General features: G+C 40.1%; 1 protein-coding gene and 1 long non-coding RNA gene across 3 annotated transcripts; one reads left to right on the top strand and one right to left on the bottom strand.

Annotated features, from left to right (window-relative positions):
• Positions 1-255: 255 nt before the first annotated feature.
• opn6a (opsin 6, group member a) lies at positions 256-6,886 on the bottom strand. 2 transcript variants are annotated; one of them, XM_032541801.1, is made up of 7 exons: positions 6,616-6,863; positions 5,888-5,942; positions 4,487-4,692; positions 2,381-2,480; positions 1,306-1,410; positions 989-1,212; positions 256-818 (listed from the first exon to the last, which is right to left on the bottom strand). In XM_032541801.1, exons 2-7 carry the CDS (start codon positions 5,925-5,927, stop codon positions 369-371), a joined length of 1,125 nt encoding a protein of 374 aa, XP_032397692.1. In that variant the 5' UTR covers positions 5,928-5,942; positions 6,616-6,863; the 3' UTR covers positions 256-368. The 2 variants fall into 2 exon arrangements, with proteins under 2 accessions (XP_032397692.1, XP_032397691.1); XM_032541800.1 differs by lacking the exon at positions 5,888-5,942 and having other exon boundaries at positions 6,616-6,886.
• A 4,666-nt stretch (positions 6,887-11,552) lies between these two features.
• Positions 11,553-18,175, top strand: LOC116705449 (uncharacterized). The gene is made up of 3 exons (XR_004335940.1): positions 11,553-11,648; positions 14,235-14,241; positions 18,165-18,175. It is a non-coding gene; the product is annotated as an uncharacterized LOC116705449 (long non-coding RNA).
• Positions 18,176-18,528: the final 353 nt, after the last annotated feature.

Raw genomic sequence — 18,528 nt, 5'->3', positions numbered from 1 at the left:
ATATGTAGTAGATCTAATGGCATGAGTGCCCTCAAAGGCAGAATTTAGAGCCATCACAGTTAAGCTGAGGACAGCCCCGTGTTTCCAGATGTTGTTGTGCATCTGTGCATCATTACATTACTGATTGCACATCTCATCAGATGGAGATACTCTGAGAAAGTTTAGTTAAATCTGCAGGTACTCATTTGGATTGAATTGTTGCAAAAAAAAAATTTTAAATCATAAAAAATGTAATTTCAACAAGTGCGACGTGAGATTCAGAAAATAATTTACTAACACTGGTTACACATGCATTATTTATTAACACGGGTAAGACCAAAAAATACAAAAATACTCTTAATCTCCCCTTGTAATCAAGTAAAATGTCTTCAGAGCCTGTCACACCAGTACTGCGATGTTTCAATATGTGAGGGCAGGTCAATGTGGAAGACCCCCTGTGGGTTAATTGGAGGAGTCTGAGATGGGCGGTTGACCCCTGAGTTGCTTTCAGCATTGGATGCTGCATATTTTGCCTCCAGCTTCTGGACAGGAATTGATGCAGGTGGGCCCCCAGCTTTGGGTTTGATGTTTTGAAAGTATTTCAGACGCACCACGTCCCTGCGCTCTCGTGTACACGGCAGCAGCACAGAGACGTCCTTGCGAAACTTGGAGCTCATGCCGAAGTAGATGAGCGGGTTGTAGAAGCTGGCAGACTTGGCAAAGAGACGGGTCATGATGCTGGTTGTGTTTGGCACATGGAAGCCCCAGGCTGACCACATAGACACCACTGCATATGGGGACCAGGCTATGATGAAAGCTGTGCAAATTACAATGGAAATCTAGAGAAAAACATGAGGGAACAATTGTCAGGACGTGAATATAGTTAGAGGAGATTTATTGTAGACAGGACACTTTTAAGTAGAGCTTTAAAGATTCTCATTTTACTTTTCCAATCAAGTCTCTCTAATAAAAAAAAACCTCAAAAATAAACTTGAATTTTTTTCCCTACCCTTGTGACATCTCTCTCCACTTTCCTTTGATGTATGGTGATGAAACCTTCCGCTGACATGGCGTTAGTGCTTTTCACTGTGTTGATGATGGAGACGTAGGCGAAGAGCATGATCATCACAGGGATGAAAAAGCAGGAGATGAGGATGGAGATGATGTAGGACTTGTGGATGGTGGAGTAATTGGCTTTGGACCAATCCACCTCACAAGTGCCATAACCTCGATCTAAGGAACAGAGGACACAGAGGTCAGAACAAGGCTTTTGATATAAAAGTCATATACGCCTTTCTTTTGTTAGATCAGTGTGTGAGCACAGACCTGTGTAGCTGCCCCAGCCCAGCAGTGGAGCAACAGACCAAAACATCGCTCCGGTCCAAATGCAGATGAGCGATACGGCAATGGTGTTAATGCTGATACAGTAGGCTGCAGAAACACACAGCAGTATTATAACATCACATTCCCAGGTTATGGAACAGATTGTGTGATAGTTTGTAGGTTGAAAAGGTTAAATGCTATGACCTTGGCAAACGCAAGACAGAAAAAGTGAGAGGCACTTGAATATGCAGCATTCTTGACTTGTTATGAATGTCAAGATCGTGACATTTATTGAACAATGATGCCTTTTCTTATGAAAACGGCTTTTGCAAACATCTGAGACTGAAAAGAACCTCTGTTGACAAAGCACATATTGCATTATATTCAGGGGAAGAAAGAATATCAACTTCGGAGCAACGCTTGTGTCTCCTATGTCAATAAACCACACAAAGAAGCAGTACAGTTTATGAAAGAGGTTTTCATACAACATACAACATACCACACCTTTGTTGCTACAGGTTACTTGGCTTTGTCAGGCTGAATTACCTTATGTTGTTGCTTGGCTACCTACTCAAGTTTACCTGGCCTAAATTCTTTTAATTTGGACATAAAATCCTCTTGCATTTGTATGATTGTATGATTTACATCTATAGCTGTTGCCGTTGCAGTAGATCAGCTGTACTCTGGCATATAATACATTTGATAGCACAACCACCAATGTAAAAAGAAAACCACACAGTTTCCACAGCTTGTGTTTTACAGCCACAAACACAGTAAAAACTTTTATGCCAGTTGCTCAACTTAATTTCCATACAATTAAGACATTCTTCAGCCTCAGTTACAGCCAAAAATAGATCACTTCAAGTTAACCTAATGACATGTTGGCGAAGTGTAAATGAAATTGCTGGAGAGAAGTGGTAGTAATTTCCACAGCTGAAATCGGTAATAAGGTTTCATTAGCACTGAAAAAACCCTTCTCTGTCAGATAAGAACAGCTGGAATGTGAGGTGGGCAGACACGCTGGTCTGAAGCTTTCTTTATGTCTTCTAATTTGAATTTCAGGGTGGTTTCAGCTGACCTTTGTTTGGGTGGCATCCCTTGATGTATCTGGTGATGCTGATGACAGTCAAGGTGTTGATGCTTGCAAGGCCAAAGAGCAAGGTGAAGAAGCCATCTACCTGGAAGAAAACAGAGAGAGCGGTTGGTGAATCATTACATCCCATCTGTAAATGTCTTTGAGTAGAGATTGAAGCCTCTGGCATTGATCCATTGCCAACGGTTCCAGACCTTTGTCTGCTGAGTTGGTTTTGCTTTGGACTTTATCAGGGCACTTCCGGCCTTTTGGCCAATATGCTTCAGACCCAAATTTCCTCTGAAATGAACTGCAGGCTTTTTAACTGGCATGATCAGCAGTGGGACATTTTTATTTTATTTTTATTTTACAGCTGTTATTACATTTTCCTTGATTTCCACAAAAATCTGGTGGAGAAAAAGTTCAAAGACTGCCAAATGCATTGAACCATGCAGCTTTTTTAGCATTACGTCCATTGTTTCGGAAGATGATCTTTTAATCACAGCTCTCCTTAAAAGGTATTATACGACTGGGTTTCAGTCTGGCTCCAACTGTGCAAAACCCAGCTCCCTACTGTGCCATTTCCAGGTGAAACAGATCAGTTAAGGGCTCTGATCTTCTTTAGTCCTAATCCCATTACTGTCAGTCATCACGTTTTTACACCCTCACATTCGACAGATTACCTAACTGAACGTCTGGACCAGAACGGTTTTCATTCAAGACATTTTCTATTTATTTTTTACATGTAAGAATTTAGGACAAGGACATTAGGACCATGGCTTTGTAGTGTTTTACCTATGAGTCAATCTGGGTTCAACAGAAAAGACATTGTGAAATTGGGATCACAGAACAAGTATCATAAAAGTAATGACTTAAAATCAGAGTACTTTTTATACACTTTGTACACTGCTTTGTCAATCCTTTCCCTCTATTACCCTTTGCAATGTAAAAGGTTCCCAGACTCTATCATATGTCCTGTCCCATAAGGTTTAAAACACAGGGCTCTGGCTCAGCTTGCAACTGGTCATGTCCCATCATGCTCCATGCAGTAAGCTGCTAATGCTTCTCAGATGCCTGTCTCCTTCAACTTCCTGTTCCTTCCCTCCTCTATTTCTGTCACCTCTTACTTGCCCCTCATTTACTTATCATAAGTCCCAGGGGGACGGTGAAATGAGTGGGGCGTACTGCTGCTATCCCAATATTTCTTCTTCAACTGAAAACCTGAGATTGGACGCTTGAGAGATCATCTCAGTGGATGTACTGACGCTTAAAAGCAGCAGACTGCAATTTGCAACATCTACAATATCTCTCTCACTCAGATTTTGGGGTTTACAGTTCTGAGACTGACAGTACTCTAGTTACACCAACTTGTTTTCGTTCACTTGCGGATATCACGGCTTCCACCACAGCTAGCCTTGAGCAAGAAAAATACCCTGGATGAATTCCAAGCTAAAGTATGACAACAATTTCATTTCAAGCTGAGGCTGTGGGAGAAGGAAAAAATAAAAATTCTTAGAAATTACACACACCTTATCATCTGTTTATTTAATACAGATTACATTTCAAAATTCAGCAACATGAGAACATATGATTAAATCATGCAATTATGTCTCTCATTTGCTTCTCATATGGTTGTTGAAAGGTGCCATGCTGGTTGAAGAGTTTTCTCCATTTAAAGGCCTCCACAGTGGTAATCTTATTACAGATTTAACCTCCAGCCCACATGGCTACTAGCGTAATCCCTTGCATACGCACACGCACATGCACACGCGCGCGCACACACACACACACACACGCACACGCACACGCACACGCACACGCACACACACACATACACATACACATGCACACTCACACAGATTCCCTTAATGTGCTTCATTAATTGGGATTCACCCAAGAGAGCAGATGTATGAGTTTCTTGCAACTCTGCACAGTCATCACTTTCAGACCATTTCAAACAAACATTCCTGGGATTTGGCTAATTAGTGCTACAAACTGCACCACAATATACAGTAAGATTTGGTAGTAAATGCATATAGAACATTACAGTATTACTTAATAACGTAATAAGTAACTCTTTTAAATCAAGTAATTTCTTGGTGAAGCTTTTACCTGGCATGTCCAGATGGAAGTGATCAAATATCCATCATCCTTAAAGATATTGAATATTTCTAGGATCCCTCTAGAGTAGCCAAATATGGAGATGCAGGCATCAGAGATGGCAAGATTTAAAGTGAGGAAATCTGTTGACTGAAGCGAGGTCCGCTGTCTATACAGGACAAACATCACTAAACTGTTTCCAAACCAGGACAGCCATCCTACAGAGAGACAAACATACAGCATATTCAGTGAATATTTAGTCACCCACATAATGTTTAGTATAGTGTAGTACAGTAGGGTATAGTATAGTACAGTAGGGTAAAGTATAGTATAGTACTGTATGGTATAATATAGTATAGTATGGTATGGAATGGTAAAGTATAGTATAGTACAGTATAGCATGGTATGATATGGTGTGGTATGGTATTAGAATATAGTATATTCTAGTATATAGAATAGTATAGTAGAGTATGGCAGGGAATAGTATACTCTAGTTCATTATGGTATGGGATGGTATTGTGTGGTATGGTATATTATAGAATCGTATAGTAGAGTATGGTAGGGATTGGTATGCTCATACTATAGTATGGTATGGTACGGTATGATGTGGCATGGTAGAGTCAATTATTGTAGAGTAGAACATAGTATAGTATAGTGTAGCATAGTATAGTATAGTACGGTATAGTAGAGTAGAGTGTGGTAACGTAGAACATGATATAGTATAGTGTATTTTAGTATGGTATGGCATAGTAGAGTAGAACATGATATAGTATAGTGTAGTTTAGTATGGTATGGTATAGTAGAGTCGCACAAGGTATAGTATTTTGTTGTACAGTATAGTAGAGTATTGTGGCGTAGACCATGATATAGTATAGTATAGTGTAGCATAGTAAAGTAAAGTGAGTAGTAGATTTATGTAGATGATTGTACTGTATTGCAAAGTAGAGTGTACAAATGTGGATCACATAATTGTACAGTATAATGAAATACAACAGAGTAGAGAATTGCATGGTATAGTAATGGATTTGTACAGTATATATAGTGTACAATCATCACTAATCTGATTCATTTGAAGTTTAGTGAGATAGCGTTGAAAAGTGTTATCATATTATATTATAGCATAGTATAGTAAAATGCAAAAACAGTACAGTAATATAGTTGATTGGAGCACCGGGAATTGTAACCACGTCTTTTTAAAGTTTAGTATAGTTGAGCAGAGAGGTGTATATACAGTAGTAGTAGTGTTGTATAGTACAATATACAAAGTTGGACTGCATAATTCCATTGTTTAGTAAAGTAGAGTAGAGTAGAGAAGAGCATAACAGAACACAGTAGAGAGTGTAGAGTATTGTAGGGTATAGTGAATTGTGCTGTTGGGGTATGGTGCTTAAAAGAATCTAAAATTATACAAACCATACAGAGTAGAGCTATACGATGTTTGCTGCAGGTTCATAGATTTGCTTCCATTCTGTCAATTCATGGAGGCATTGGCAGGGTACCAGGATCAGCACAACATAGTTATACAGTATGCATGACACAATTACATTTCATGCATTTATTCATTCATTACATGATTGATTCGTTCATTCATTCAGTATAGTATAGTATTTTACAGTGTAATATACAGTTGTGTAGTATAGTGTAGTATATACAGTATAGTAGTGTTGTATTTTGAGCATGTTTAGAAGCTTAAAAACACGTTTAAAACTTGCCCTGTTTAAGCCTGTTGGGTGCTAACTCTAGCAGGAGGTTAACACGGTGTAGGCAGCACTGATTGTTTTTTTATTTTCTTGCTACTGACAGCGTTCCAAACTTCCAAACAACAGAGCTACATGTTGGAATTGACCGGAATTCTCCTTTAATGTGTAACTCTTACTTACAAGTGTTCGTCCTTAGGGATTTAAAGGACAAAACTATTTTTGAGAGGGTGTATTTTTTTGTGCAAAAGTTAGTTTTAAACTAAAAGAAAATATTTTAAGCATTTTGTCAGTAGTTTACATATTCCTTTTCATTTACATTAATCTAGTGTACGTTTCAGTAGTACAATGCACAATGGTTTTGACATGGGCATTCTTTATGAATCTACTGTTGCAACCTTACATTTCAAGCTATGTTATATTCCAGTATAATGGTTGACTTACCCAACACTATCAGATAGACTCCAACGATGGTCTCTCCTTGTTCGGACAGTGGGGGGTCTGTATGCAGAGTGCTGAGGTTATTGTTCCTCCATGGAATATTTACAACTTTCACAGGAAAACCCTTCAATGTTATTTCCATGGCCTGAGTTTTGATGCCAAGGCATGAATCCTTGCTGTCCTGTACGGTAGCTCTGCTCTCCCCTGATTTCAACTGTGTTTCACCCAAAGGAGAGACCAGTCAGTCGTTTTAAATCCAGCTTAGACAGAATCCCTAATACCTCACCACTCACTGTCTCACTCAATGATTGCACCTGTAATCCTATCTATTCCTTAGCAACTAAGCAGATCAAGATTTTGGGTGGAAATCCAAGCCAACAGGGAAATGTCTAGTCAGCTTCGGACCACTAATGGAAATTATCTCTAGTGGGACTTCATTTAGCTTAAATTAATAAAAGTCCCTAGAGAATCATCCTCACACAGAGACTCTTTAAGGTCCTCAGCAGAGTCCAAACTTACCAATGCTGAACTTTTTTTAATAAAGTACAAATTGCTGACATTTGTTAATCATTTATTTTGCTGTTTTCCAAGAATATTTGTTGTGAAGGCAATTGTGTTGAATAGCCAACTCAGAAGTTGGATGTTGAACGTTACCGTCAAGACATCAATACAGAATAAGGATTAAAGTTATACAGCATGTCCAACTTTCCGCCAAATCCATTTGTAACATTCTGAGGATGTTAAATAACCAAAAAACATTGGTAAAAACCTTCTTTCTAAGAGCCAAATCCATTATGCTGAGGAGTTTATGAAATGTCCAAATTCCTTTTATCTGAGCTTAGCTCAGTTTATTGTAGCTTTTGTTGTTATAAATTTGAAATATTTTCTAAAATTTATTTTAATTGATATATTAATATGAATCTTGAGCCAGCAGCCTGTTCATAGTGTACACTGTACAGTTCATAGTTCAAAGCTTCATAGTTACTGTACAGATACTGTATGTATCGATCTTCTCAGTTAACTTTACAAGAAATCCTAAAAGCGTGTATCCCAAAATGTCTATTCCAAAACTCACAAATATTCTCAACAATATAATTTAAGAAGTATTCATAAATTGTATGTTCAAAGTCCCTACAGACCAACATAGGGAAACATCTTGTCACTTTATATTGTCTGGAGGCAGTGTGTAACAGCAACAAGCTGTTCAGTCTGGCAACAATTTATGTCATCCTAAACATTCAAAAAATCCCTTTATACTTTAAGAGTCCTGCACCAATGATTACTGACCGGCACCTCGTCTCCAGAGACATGTTCCAGTTTTCACTAATCACTTCCATTTAGAAAAAGGTCGTGTAGGTGACAACTTTTAGACCTGCCAGTGTGACTGCATTTAGCTAAAATGTAGCGCACATTCATTTAAATGAAACGACAGAAGTATCATTTGACATCTAATGAAGTCAGTGTGAACCAATGTGCACGCTGACACATTCACTGTGCTCTGATGTCAGTGTGAGAGCATCTGAAAGCCTTCCATGTGATTTACAGTATTACAGTCAGCAACAAGTATCTATTAGAAGAGACTTTTGTGGATTTCACTAACAAATGCTGGTCAGGTTTTATTGATTAAAAACCTTTTGTTGCGCGTAAATTTACAATTACACCACGTCTCCCCTCCTCCAGCCTTCCCCTCTTCACAGTGAGCTTCTCTGTGGCAACACACCTACCGAAGGGGTAACCTGAACCGCTCCCCTCGGTCTGTGTTTAGATCACAGTGTGCACCTTGTTTCCCTCCTCTAGCCGCCACAGAGCAGCTCTCCTGGCCCTCAGGATGTGGAGGGAAGGGCAGAAGCTGCTGCTGCTGCCAGTTGCCTCGATGCTACCGAGTCCTCCTCATCAAACCTTTTCTTTGAGCCTCTGAAAGCCAGTCCAGAGAGCGTGATGGAGCTGAGGGGAAAGTGAACCTCTGACCCCAACTGTCACCCGTCCAGCAGCAAACACTGAACCCAGTCATCGCTCACCCCCACCTTCACCCAGAGACGCCACACGACACGAGCTTCGGCTCTGCAGTGATCCCTGCGTATGCAGCCCTGAGAGAGGGGGGTTTTCTGATGCCTCTGTGGTATGAGTCTTCTGGTTAAAGTGGATAATGTGATAATGGTTGTGGGAGTAATCGTGCAGAAACCTCTGCACATGTTTTTGGTTTCTAATGCAAACTTGGCGTTAAGGTTAACGTAATTGAAGAATGATCTTCGCACCTACAGTTGTTTAGAATGCCTTCCTCTTACAGGGAAAGTGAAGACATTAGAATGACTGGCAGCAAGCATGCAGCGCTTCTCGGGCCGTCAGTGTTGAAGACAGCTGCTACTGAGATTACACTGTTTCTAAGCTAACGGGTCAAAGGCCAAAGAGGAACCAGCACTTAACAGCAAGAAAACTGTGAAAACCTTCAACAGTAAACATAAGACAAGTGTGTTAAGGCAGGATCTAGCATTCAGTCCATAGTTGTCCAGACATTGATGCTCTGTTTTCTGGCAAACATCCATCTTTATTGGCCGGGTTGGATCAGTGGGTAAAGCAGGCGCACTTATGAAATATCAAATACCTGATCAAATAAAGTTGGAAAATATGAAAATAATCTTTAAACATTTAACTTATATGGTTTGCTAAACTAAGCACAATGCAGTGACTCATACTGTACACTGTACAATCCTCAGGTGTTAGCAGGAAGACATCAAGATTTGCTTAACTGATTTGGCATGTGTGTGTGTGTGTGTGTGTGTGTGTGTGTGTGTGTGTGTGTGTGTGTGTGTGAAGCTTGGCGATTACAGTGCAGTCACAGTGGGCCACTGTATCATTAGGCTTATGATGATTACTCTCTCTCTCTCTTTCCCTCTGTGTGTGGAGGGAAGCCTGGGATGTGAGGTTAAAAGCTCATACGTTTCCAAATGGAAAATCACAGACACAGATACTATTATGAGGGTGTGTGTTAAAGGCTATGAGCTGTCTGAGGGCAACAAAGCCTCTCTTCACAGAGGACACAGGCTACACCAGGTCAAGAGACCAATACAGGATCTGCTTAAAAAGGTCCACACACTTGCTCTCTCCCTGTCACTGAACGAGACACACAGGGACTGCTTGTATGAAGGCTCCACACGGTATGGAAGTAAATGGCTTGACTGTCATTTCTTGGGTCAGTCTGTGCATGATATTGGTATTTTCTCCAATACAGCAGTAAAACGTTTCTATACTTCCTTTTAGTTCACAGTTATTAAAAGAATAAGAACAATATTTTGGCCAACATGGCCTCCGGTTGTCAAGAGAAAGTCTGGCCTTTTTTTGTTGCCACTATAGAGGCCTGTGGACTCGTTACTTCTTAACATAAGGATTTCAAATCTGCTCTAAATGAGTTTTGATGTAAAAATAAAAATGAATAAAATGTAGCATATTTTCAGAAAGAGGATGACAAATGTAAAGCAACATCCAGCTGGCTCACAGGTGAAAATGGCATAGGTCCAGTAACAAAATCCTATAAACCACTTCTGCCTGCCCACAGCATGTTCACACCTTTTTCTCAAAGGGTTTGAATCTGTTCGCAGTGATATTGGTTCTCAGAAGTGGGCTCGTCATGTTACTGTGTAAGCTTGATGATGCATTATTACAACACATGCATGATGTTGTGCATACAAAGTCCACAGGAAAGATTACATTAAGTCGGTGGATACAATTTGGATGATATGGCTATTAGACTTTATAATTAAGGTAAGATCTGGACAGTGTGATAAACCCACTCTTGAGATTCATGGTACAGCTCTCAGATTCTTGCAATGCTTCTCGAAAGTCAAAAGTTTGTGAAATCCCTCAGTGAAGTGCACAGTTCATGCAGTGAGTTTACCACAAGTACAAAGACTGGACTGTGTTTCCTTTTACTCCCTGCACCAAAACAGGTCTCTGCCCTGACGAGGCAAGCCTGCATAGAATTACTTGAAAAAAGTGCATGCTGTTACAAAAGCTTTTGTTTCACTGTCTACGACTTAAACACAGGAAAACAACACTTCGATATTAATGGTTTTATCTGTAACTAACAAAATTAAGGAGAAAGTGATTGCATTGTTATCTCACATGCTTTTTGCAAAATACCCCATAACAAACCCAATATGGAAAAGAATAGATTAATGGTTTAGTATGCATTTAAAAGGAAATTAGTGAACACAGGCTCTGTATCAAGCCCAGTGAGCGATGTGGATTAGTTTTGTGGCTCAAGATCTTTGGCTCTAAACCACAAGCAAACATTTATTCGGGCAATGCATCCACTTTGCAATTTCTCTTCCAGAGTCTGTTTGTTTAAGCAGGTAAGTTATGTAAGTATGTCTTATTGAGGGCTGAATACATGCCATTCCCGAAGGGGTCTGGACATCAGCTTTGACACGAAGGGAATGAATGCGGAAATGTAAATCCGCAGACAAAACTCTACTTCCTGTTGGGATATGGACACAATTTGATACAAAAGGTCTTTTCCAAAGGACAACTAAAGCTCACGCTCATGCCTTCAGACATAGAAAAGAGGCTCTTTAATTGACACCCTTTCTGCTTGGCCAACTGTTTTGATGTCTGATAGACAGACATATATACATGCAGACAGACGGACAGACAGACAGACAGACAGACAGACAGCTGCTTAGCACACTGGAGAGAGCCCTTTGTATCAGCTTCTTAGGTGTGAGTAAAAGGTTTGTGCTTAGACACTGGACTCTCCTTTGACCTTCTCATGGTGTCTGTCCTCATCATGCATTCTGGGAGCATCATGGGGACTTTGGAGAAGCGGGAGCGTCGAGTCTTAGTTGAATAAAGTTTAATCCAGCCAACTTTATCAAATGATGAGCGGCTCGGCTTAATGTTAAATCTTAAATCTTTCACAGTGACCTTTGTCGACCTTTGCAACTGCATGGCCTATTTCTCAGTCAAAATGTTATCAAAAACAGGTTTTGGTTAACTATTTTTGTAGAATAAGATTGTATTCCGAATGAGCCGCCATCACGGTCGGTTTTGTAATCCCGGAGCAGCCAGACCCACGTGAGGCGTTCATCCAATCAGCTGCTGCAGCTGTTGTAGGAGGGTGTAGACCATTTTCTTTGCTTGCCAGTGGTCATTGAAGAGAAAGTGGTGGCAAGCCCACTTGCGTGCAATGCTGGGAAGCAGGGCGATCCCATCCATGAAAACAACGCGTATATGGACACGTACCATTTCAAGTTGAGGAGATTAGTGACCTACCTATAGTCCATATCCCTGATGATTCATGCAAGGGATTGCTCCAGTGACGGCGGGAGATCCGCTGGATGTCTCTTATTTTCAGCCGGCTGTCCCTCACCTTCTGCATTTATTGTGTTAGCATTCTAAACTTTGGTCGATTTATGAGGACTAGTGTTAACTGCTCCTCAGATCTCTGCAGGGTAAATCCAAACAGCTAGCTAGACTCTCTGTCCATGTTCCACCAAAGCAAGTTCCTTCCCGAGGTGATTTTGCAGAGGCATCGTTGTTGTATCCGGCACTAAGACGATTGTGACTGGTTTAAAGAAATACCAATAAACCAGAGCATGTCGGATCATCCCAGAATGCTGTGTAGACTAGACAGACCTCGCTCCCCAGCGCTTTGAAGGTGTAGGCCAGGCAATGCTGCACTGAGGAGCTACAGCTGCAGGAGCCTGACAAACTGACAAGCTATTACACTGCAGATCTCTATGGAGCCCACCTGTCCCCCGACCTGATGTGTTACTTGTAACACATGAGCGCCTCTGTCAATGGCGGAAAGAAGTAAACAATCTTGAAACTGTCAGTCAAGATCAAAGTCACATCAAACAAGCACTTCAAATCTCCTTCAAAAAGCGTGACCCTGTTAACAACTTTTGGACGTTCTCAGCAGTCCGGACGCCCCATCAGGGTCGCTGAGTTGACCTCGGTGTGATAGGAGGTTAGTGAGTTGCACCATTATTCTCTCCCTCAGCAAAAAGTTGTTATCTCTAAAGATGACACTCACTTGACCCGTGACACATGCCTGTTTGAGTCTAATTAAGAAGGAACAAAACTATTTTCAAACTGACCTGCTGACCGCTGGGTGAATGTGGCCCCTTCAAGGCCCCTTTAAAGCCTCTGGTTATCAAAAGAACATTATAGAAATGTGAATGCACTAAACCAACTGAATCGCCCTATTCATGCTTATAGAAAGTCTGTTCATTTACACATTGTGCTTATTCACATTTAGGGTCACAGAGGACTGGAATATAGCCAGCAGGCTTTGAATAGACAGTTATTGTTCAAACACATAACTACATGTCATTTAGGGAATAGTTTAATATTTTGGGAAATATGCTTATTCACTTTCTTGCCAAGAGTTAGATGAGAACATTAACTTCATCTGACTCTCAGCAAGAAAGTGAATAAGCACATTTGTATCAAACTATTCTTGTAAAGTGTTAAGTCTACCCGACATACGTGTCTATAAGAAAAGGAGAACATACATGGTCATGGATAATCAAATACATTTTGATCTCTGTTAATTAATCACACAAAGGTCCATTGATCCCCGTGGAGAAAATAGGTCACAGTGACAGCAATAGACACTAGAAAAATACAAAAGCGGTGACAACAATGCAAAAACAATAACAACCAAAGGACGTATAAAGCCTAATCTAAATTCAAAATGATCTATGATACACAGCATGTACACATGATGTACATTTACATGATAAATGTGTACAAGTGAGGTGCACTGGGCACAGGGAATAAATTTGCATGCATGTGGTACAAAGATGGATAGATGCACATGGTGAATGTAGGGAAACAAGTTTGTCTTTTCACCCTTTTTCTCTGTAGTTCATTTCCATATGTGAAGGAAAATCTTCCGGAGCCTGGTCTTACTTGAAAGGAAGCGCTTCCGTGAGCACCTGGACAACATACCAGACGGTTTGGATATTGACTCACTTAAGCATTCAACGCCCAGCTGTAGAACACCTGACAAGATCTGGGCTTCCACTCAAAATACCAGCCACATGGTGTTGTATGTTAACAGTCAGATGCTGATAGAACAGATGAGCCAAGAGATCAAATACTCTGACAGATCTCCCTTGTCTCAGTTAAAATCTGTCTAACCAGTTCTCACAATCTGGTTTGAATCCCAGTCCAAATTTACCTGTCTCATTAATCAGAAAGTAACACCACATAAAAATCTGAGCCATCATAAATTTGAGTGATGAAAGGAGAAGGAGTAAGGATAGAATCAATTACCTCATCCTGTCAGGATTCCAGTGGCATATGTCCCATAAATAATGCCTCCTGGTATTACATCAGCCCAGTTAATAATCTGATATGATGTAAAAATCAGATACAATTTTATAGCTGATATATTTTGATTACTTAGCTCACTTTACTCACAATTAGATCAGCCATTTGTGAAAACAAAATGTTATATGTAATTGTCAACAATGTGTTGTCAGTAAAACAAAAAGTTTAAGTTAATATGGCAAACATGTAAGCAAACAGCTTATTCACACTTCCAGCAGTCACTTGGCAACATTTAGCATGTTTCTGGCCACTTGGTTAATGTAAGTCCAATATTCACCCTTTTTCAGCTCTGTTGTTGGTCTCTACCAACTCCTGAGAGACATATCTGGCTTTTAAGATGCTAAATGTTTCACTATGTTCACCAGCTAGTATCTAACTGTGTCTGTGTGCCCTTTGATGCTGAGCAGATAGTGTACAAAGTGTTTTTAAAGCTTTTTCTATAAAAAAAAAAGGAGTAAACCAAAACGGTAAGTAACGGACCAGACAGCTAAACAATGAGCTAAAACTCATTATAAAGCTCAGAGTGGAGCTGCAGATTCAGGTGATGATTCTCTGTAGGTTCACCACTACAAGTGACTCCTTTCACATGGTCAAATTGCTGTTCAATGCTTGGAATATCCTCATAATCAGAGAAAACTGCCATGTGTGAAACAGGTGCTCTTCCTTTATGCTTATTAATGCTCTTTCAAGATTTTTAAATACACCTCTCACTGTGGTAACAAGCTCTATGACTGCCAGCCTTGAATGACTATGCATTACGATGCCAGTTATCAGTAGTGCCACTGGGCACATTGCGGAGGTTAATTCACACTTTACTTTAATTATACAGTGATTTACACAGGATGCTGCAATAGTGCACATTAAACTTTATAACCCTTGGTGCTGTGCTACCCTATGATATATCAAAACCCCCCAACTAAAACATCTGATAATCACTGCAGTCATTTACTGTATACTAGCTGAGGGTTTCTTCCAGTTCCACATGAGGTAGTCAAAATAGCATCAGTTAAAAAGTAGTTTCCAGATCCAGCTTTATCTGTGATTCAGCCCTTTTACATTTCTCCTCAGTGACATACTATACTGTGTGTGTAAAGTTGAGTTTGCTTTTTGACTCAGTCTATGTTTACTGTGCCCCAAAGTGAAATCCTGAATCACTGTGAAAGATGATGTGATAGATTCTCAAAACAGCATCTTAAAGAGACCCCATTCCCCAGCAGACACATCATGGTCTGATGTTGTGGATGAGAAGGCCTCTGTTTTACAGTTCATGTGACAGAGGTCAAGGTCTGCTCCTCCTTGACAACATGTCTAGTTTTAAGACCCAAGCTCAAGCACAGAGTCTGATCCAGCAGGGATATTTTCTATCATGGCAGCTATTCATGGTAATACAAATTGAAGAGTTCATTCCACATAGCAAATATTGATATGTTTGCATGAAAATGGGAAATGTTGTTATTTAAATCACGTCACTCCACATAGCTCCGGTTCACACTTGTACGTGAGTGATGACGTGTGATTGGATCTCACTTCCCTGCTCTATAAGCAAATGAACACACATATTATTCCAGACCGAGACCAAAGGCGTTGTTGTTTTTAACTGGTGGGAGGCAGCAATGCACTTCCAGTGCCTAGTCTGCCGGAAATTAAAAGAAGAAAATCAAAACATAACAGACTGGGTCTATTCCAGGCAGATTCCAATGTCCCGGTTGTGATAAAAATCTTTCAGTTTCCGTTGTACTGACTCAACCCAAATGGAAGTAGACAGTATGTTTTGTGTGTGCTCCATCCACCAGAATCCATTTTGCTTCTTGTTTGGCCCGTTGTAGCGCTTTAATATGACACCTTTGTTGGAATGTGAATGAGTACGTACTCATGCTTAGAGGACATCACTTGAGTCGGCGGTCCTTCAATGTGGCCCAGCACATTACTTAAAGAATGTTACCATATCCTCTCCGAGTGTGGTCTGAGCGGTTAGATCTCAATGCGTGCTCAATGCGTCTTGTACTTAGAGCTGTCCCCTTGTGATTGTCAGATCACCCAAGATGCATGTTAATGCCAGGTGTGAACAGGGCCAAAGTGACACAACACCACAAAATGCCTGCTGTGCTGTGAGACGCTGTGAGATGCTGTCGGGCACAGAGAGATGAAAGAACTTCAGGCCTGTTCCTGGGCGTGTGGCCAAGACAGTCTGCTTTAAAACATCCTGATGAAACTAAACCTCTCCGTAGGCTCTTTCACCAGAATTTCTTTGATAGATTTTGATGTCTTGCACAAATGGACAATAACGTGTAATCAAATGCTTAAAAATACAGTATGTTGAATGAATCATGATAAAAAGGCACACATGACATTATCAGGTGATTGATTGACGCATGATGCAATTTATATGATGAGGGAATGTGCAATGTGAAAAGTTTAAGCTTCTAAAGATTTTTGGTTATGTTGTTGACATGAACTGAAGTCGTATTACATGTCACATTTCATATTCATAAATAACCTTGCTTTTTATGTTTTATTTTAGATCACTGAAGGAGGCTTACAGTATGAATGCCAACATGTTCGGATCTGCAAACCTGTTACTCTTCAAACTGCTTCAGTCCTGTTCTATTGCTAATGCCACTTCAGGAATGTGTATTTTGCTTAACTCTCTCAATACCTGCCAAATCAAATCACATTCAAAAAGCCTACATTTATTGGCTTTCATCTTTGCCCATACCTATCCCACCACACAAGGGCGTAGCACAAAATTCTAGACCCTGTAGATAGGCGTTCTCTATGGACCCCTCACAGCATCCACAGCTTTTTATTAAAGTGCCCATATCATGCTCATTTTCAGGTTCATAATTGTATTTTGAGGGTGTTCCAGAATAGGTTTACATGGTTTAATTTTCAAAAATCACCATATATAGACTGAAGCCAGAAGACATTCAGAAACCCGTATCTCACTTAAAACAGCATAGATGGTTTTTTCTAAGTTTGTAGGTGTGTGGAAGCACCAGAAACACAAAATAACACCCCAAATCCCAGAAAAAGGGATTTTTTTTCATAATATGGGCACTTTAAAGCATCTTTGTATACTCAGTCCCCTTTATCTTACGGTCCGATGCCCCTGTCATCACACAAAAGAGAAGTTGGAGAAGAGTAGCTGTGTGTGCATTGTGATGCTGATTTCAAAGACTTTAGCAAGTTGCTTAAAGCTATATTCGTAACTTTTTTATATTAATACAAATCTGTTACATTCAAGCCCTTGCCAGATGAGTTGATACAAAGCTAATTAAGACTATCAGCTTCACAAAACACTCAGTATTTCTTAGCATGGCTGTACACAGAAAATAGTGTCATCCGGCGACTTTCGCACGCAGGAACTCCAGTGAATACAATTACCTCTTCTGAACATTTCATCATGTTAATTAATCCTCCATGTACTCCTTGGCTACTACCACCTACGTTGGGAAGGGGTGGGGTTGCGTGCGCAATTACAAAAGGCTTGTACCATGTGGCTGCAACAACAGTGGTGTTGTTATTACTTAGAATTCCTCATGGGGGCGACATAAACTGTGCACTGTAGCTTTAAGATATTATTTTATCAAGAAGAAGAATTTATTGGCTGATTGATAGTCATTCTCTGAGTCAACTCAGTCAATTTGCTTTAATTAGGTTTAGTTTTAGTTTTTAACCGTACTAGCAGCGTAGCTGTAGGGATGGCAATATCGGTTGGTTGATGACCAACCGACATCCTTGATCCTCTGACTTCTCATTGTCCAATAGTCAAAATAACAACATTCACATCATCCTCAGCTATACTTGTGTATTTTTGTGCTAATTAGCAAATGTTAGCAAGCTGGCAAGCTAAACTAAGATGTTTAAGATGGTAAATATTATACATGCATGCTAAGCGTATTGGCATTGCCGTTGTGAGCATGTTACCATGCATATGTTAGCATTTAGCTTAAGGCACCACTGTGCTAAAGAACAACCTCACAGAGCTGCTAGTATGACTGTAGAGTCAGTCTTGTTTACGTGTAGTTTATGGCTGTGACACCATAGTCACCCCCTTGTTTACTCTTTTACTACTCCCTATATAGTGGCAACTCAACAGTTTACCCTATTGAGCTGTAGGCTACTTATCATCATTATGTGTTATCACTGACAGCTGTAGAGTCAATGGCTATTTTTGCACCTATTAAAGGGACAGCACATTGCATCGTACTTTTCAGGAAATTTTGGAACTTTTGAGGGTATTATTTAGTGGATACATTTACGCACTCAAAATTTTGAAACTAAAATAAAATGGTGGACCATAAATGTAGTGGACTAATAGAAACTACGGAGTGAAATTCAGACAAGGCTATGACTGACCTGACCTGATTAAGGACTCTTAGCACTGTCATGCGTGAGTTCACCAAAAGTGCAGCTGGAGTTCACCAACACTGTTGATAAAAGACATTTGCCAGGTGACTACAGTGTATTAAACATAACATGATACATAATACAATCATCATAAGATCACCTTTTTTAAATATTAGTTGTTTTTAATCTCTAAAACTCTGAGGGTGGGGTGTGAGATGAGAATGGGCTGGT

The sequence above is a fragment of the Etheostoma spectabile genome, chromosome 17 (assembly GCF_008692095.1).
Source record: "Etheostoma spectabile isolate EspeVRDwgs_2016 chromosome 17, UIUC_Espe_1.0, whole genome shotgun sequence".
In the NCBI taxonomy this organism is placed as follows: domain Eukaryota; kingdom Metazoa; phylum Chordata; class Actinopteri; order Perciformes; family Percidae; genus Etheostoma; species Etheostoma spectabile.
This window is presented reverse-complemented; position numbering and strand designations above follow the sequence as displayed.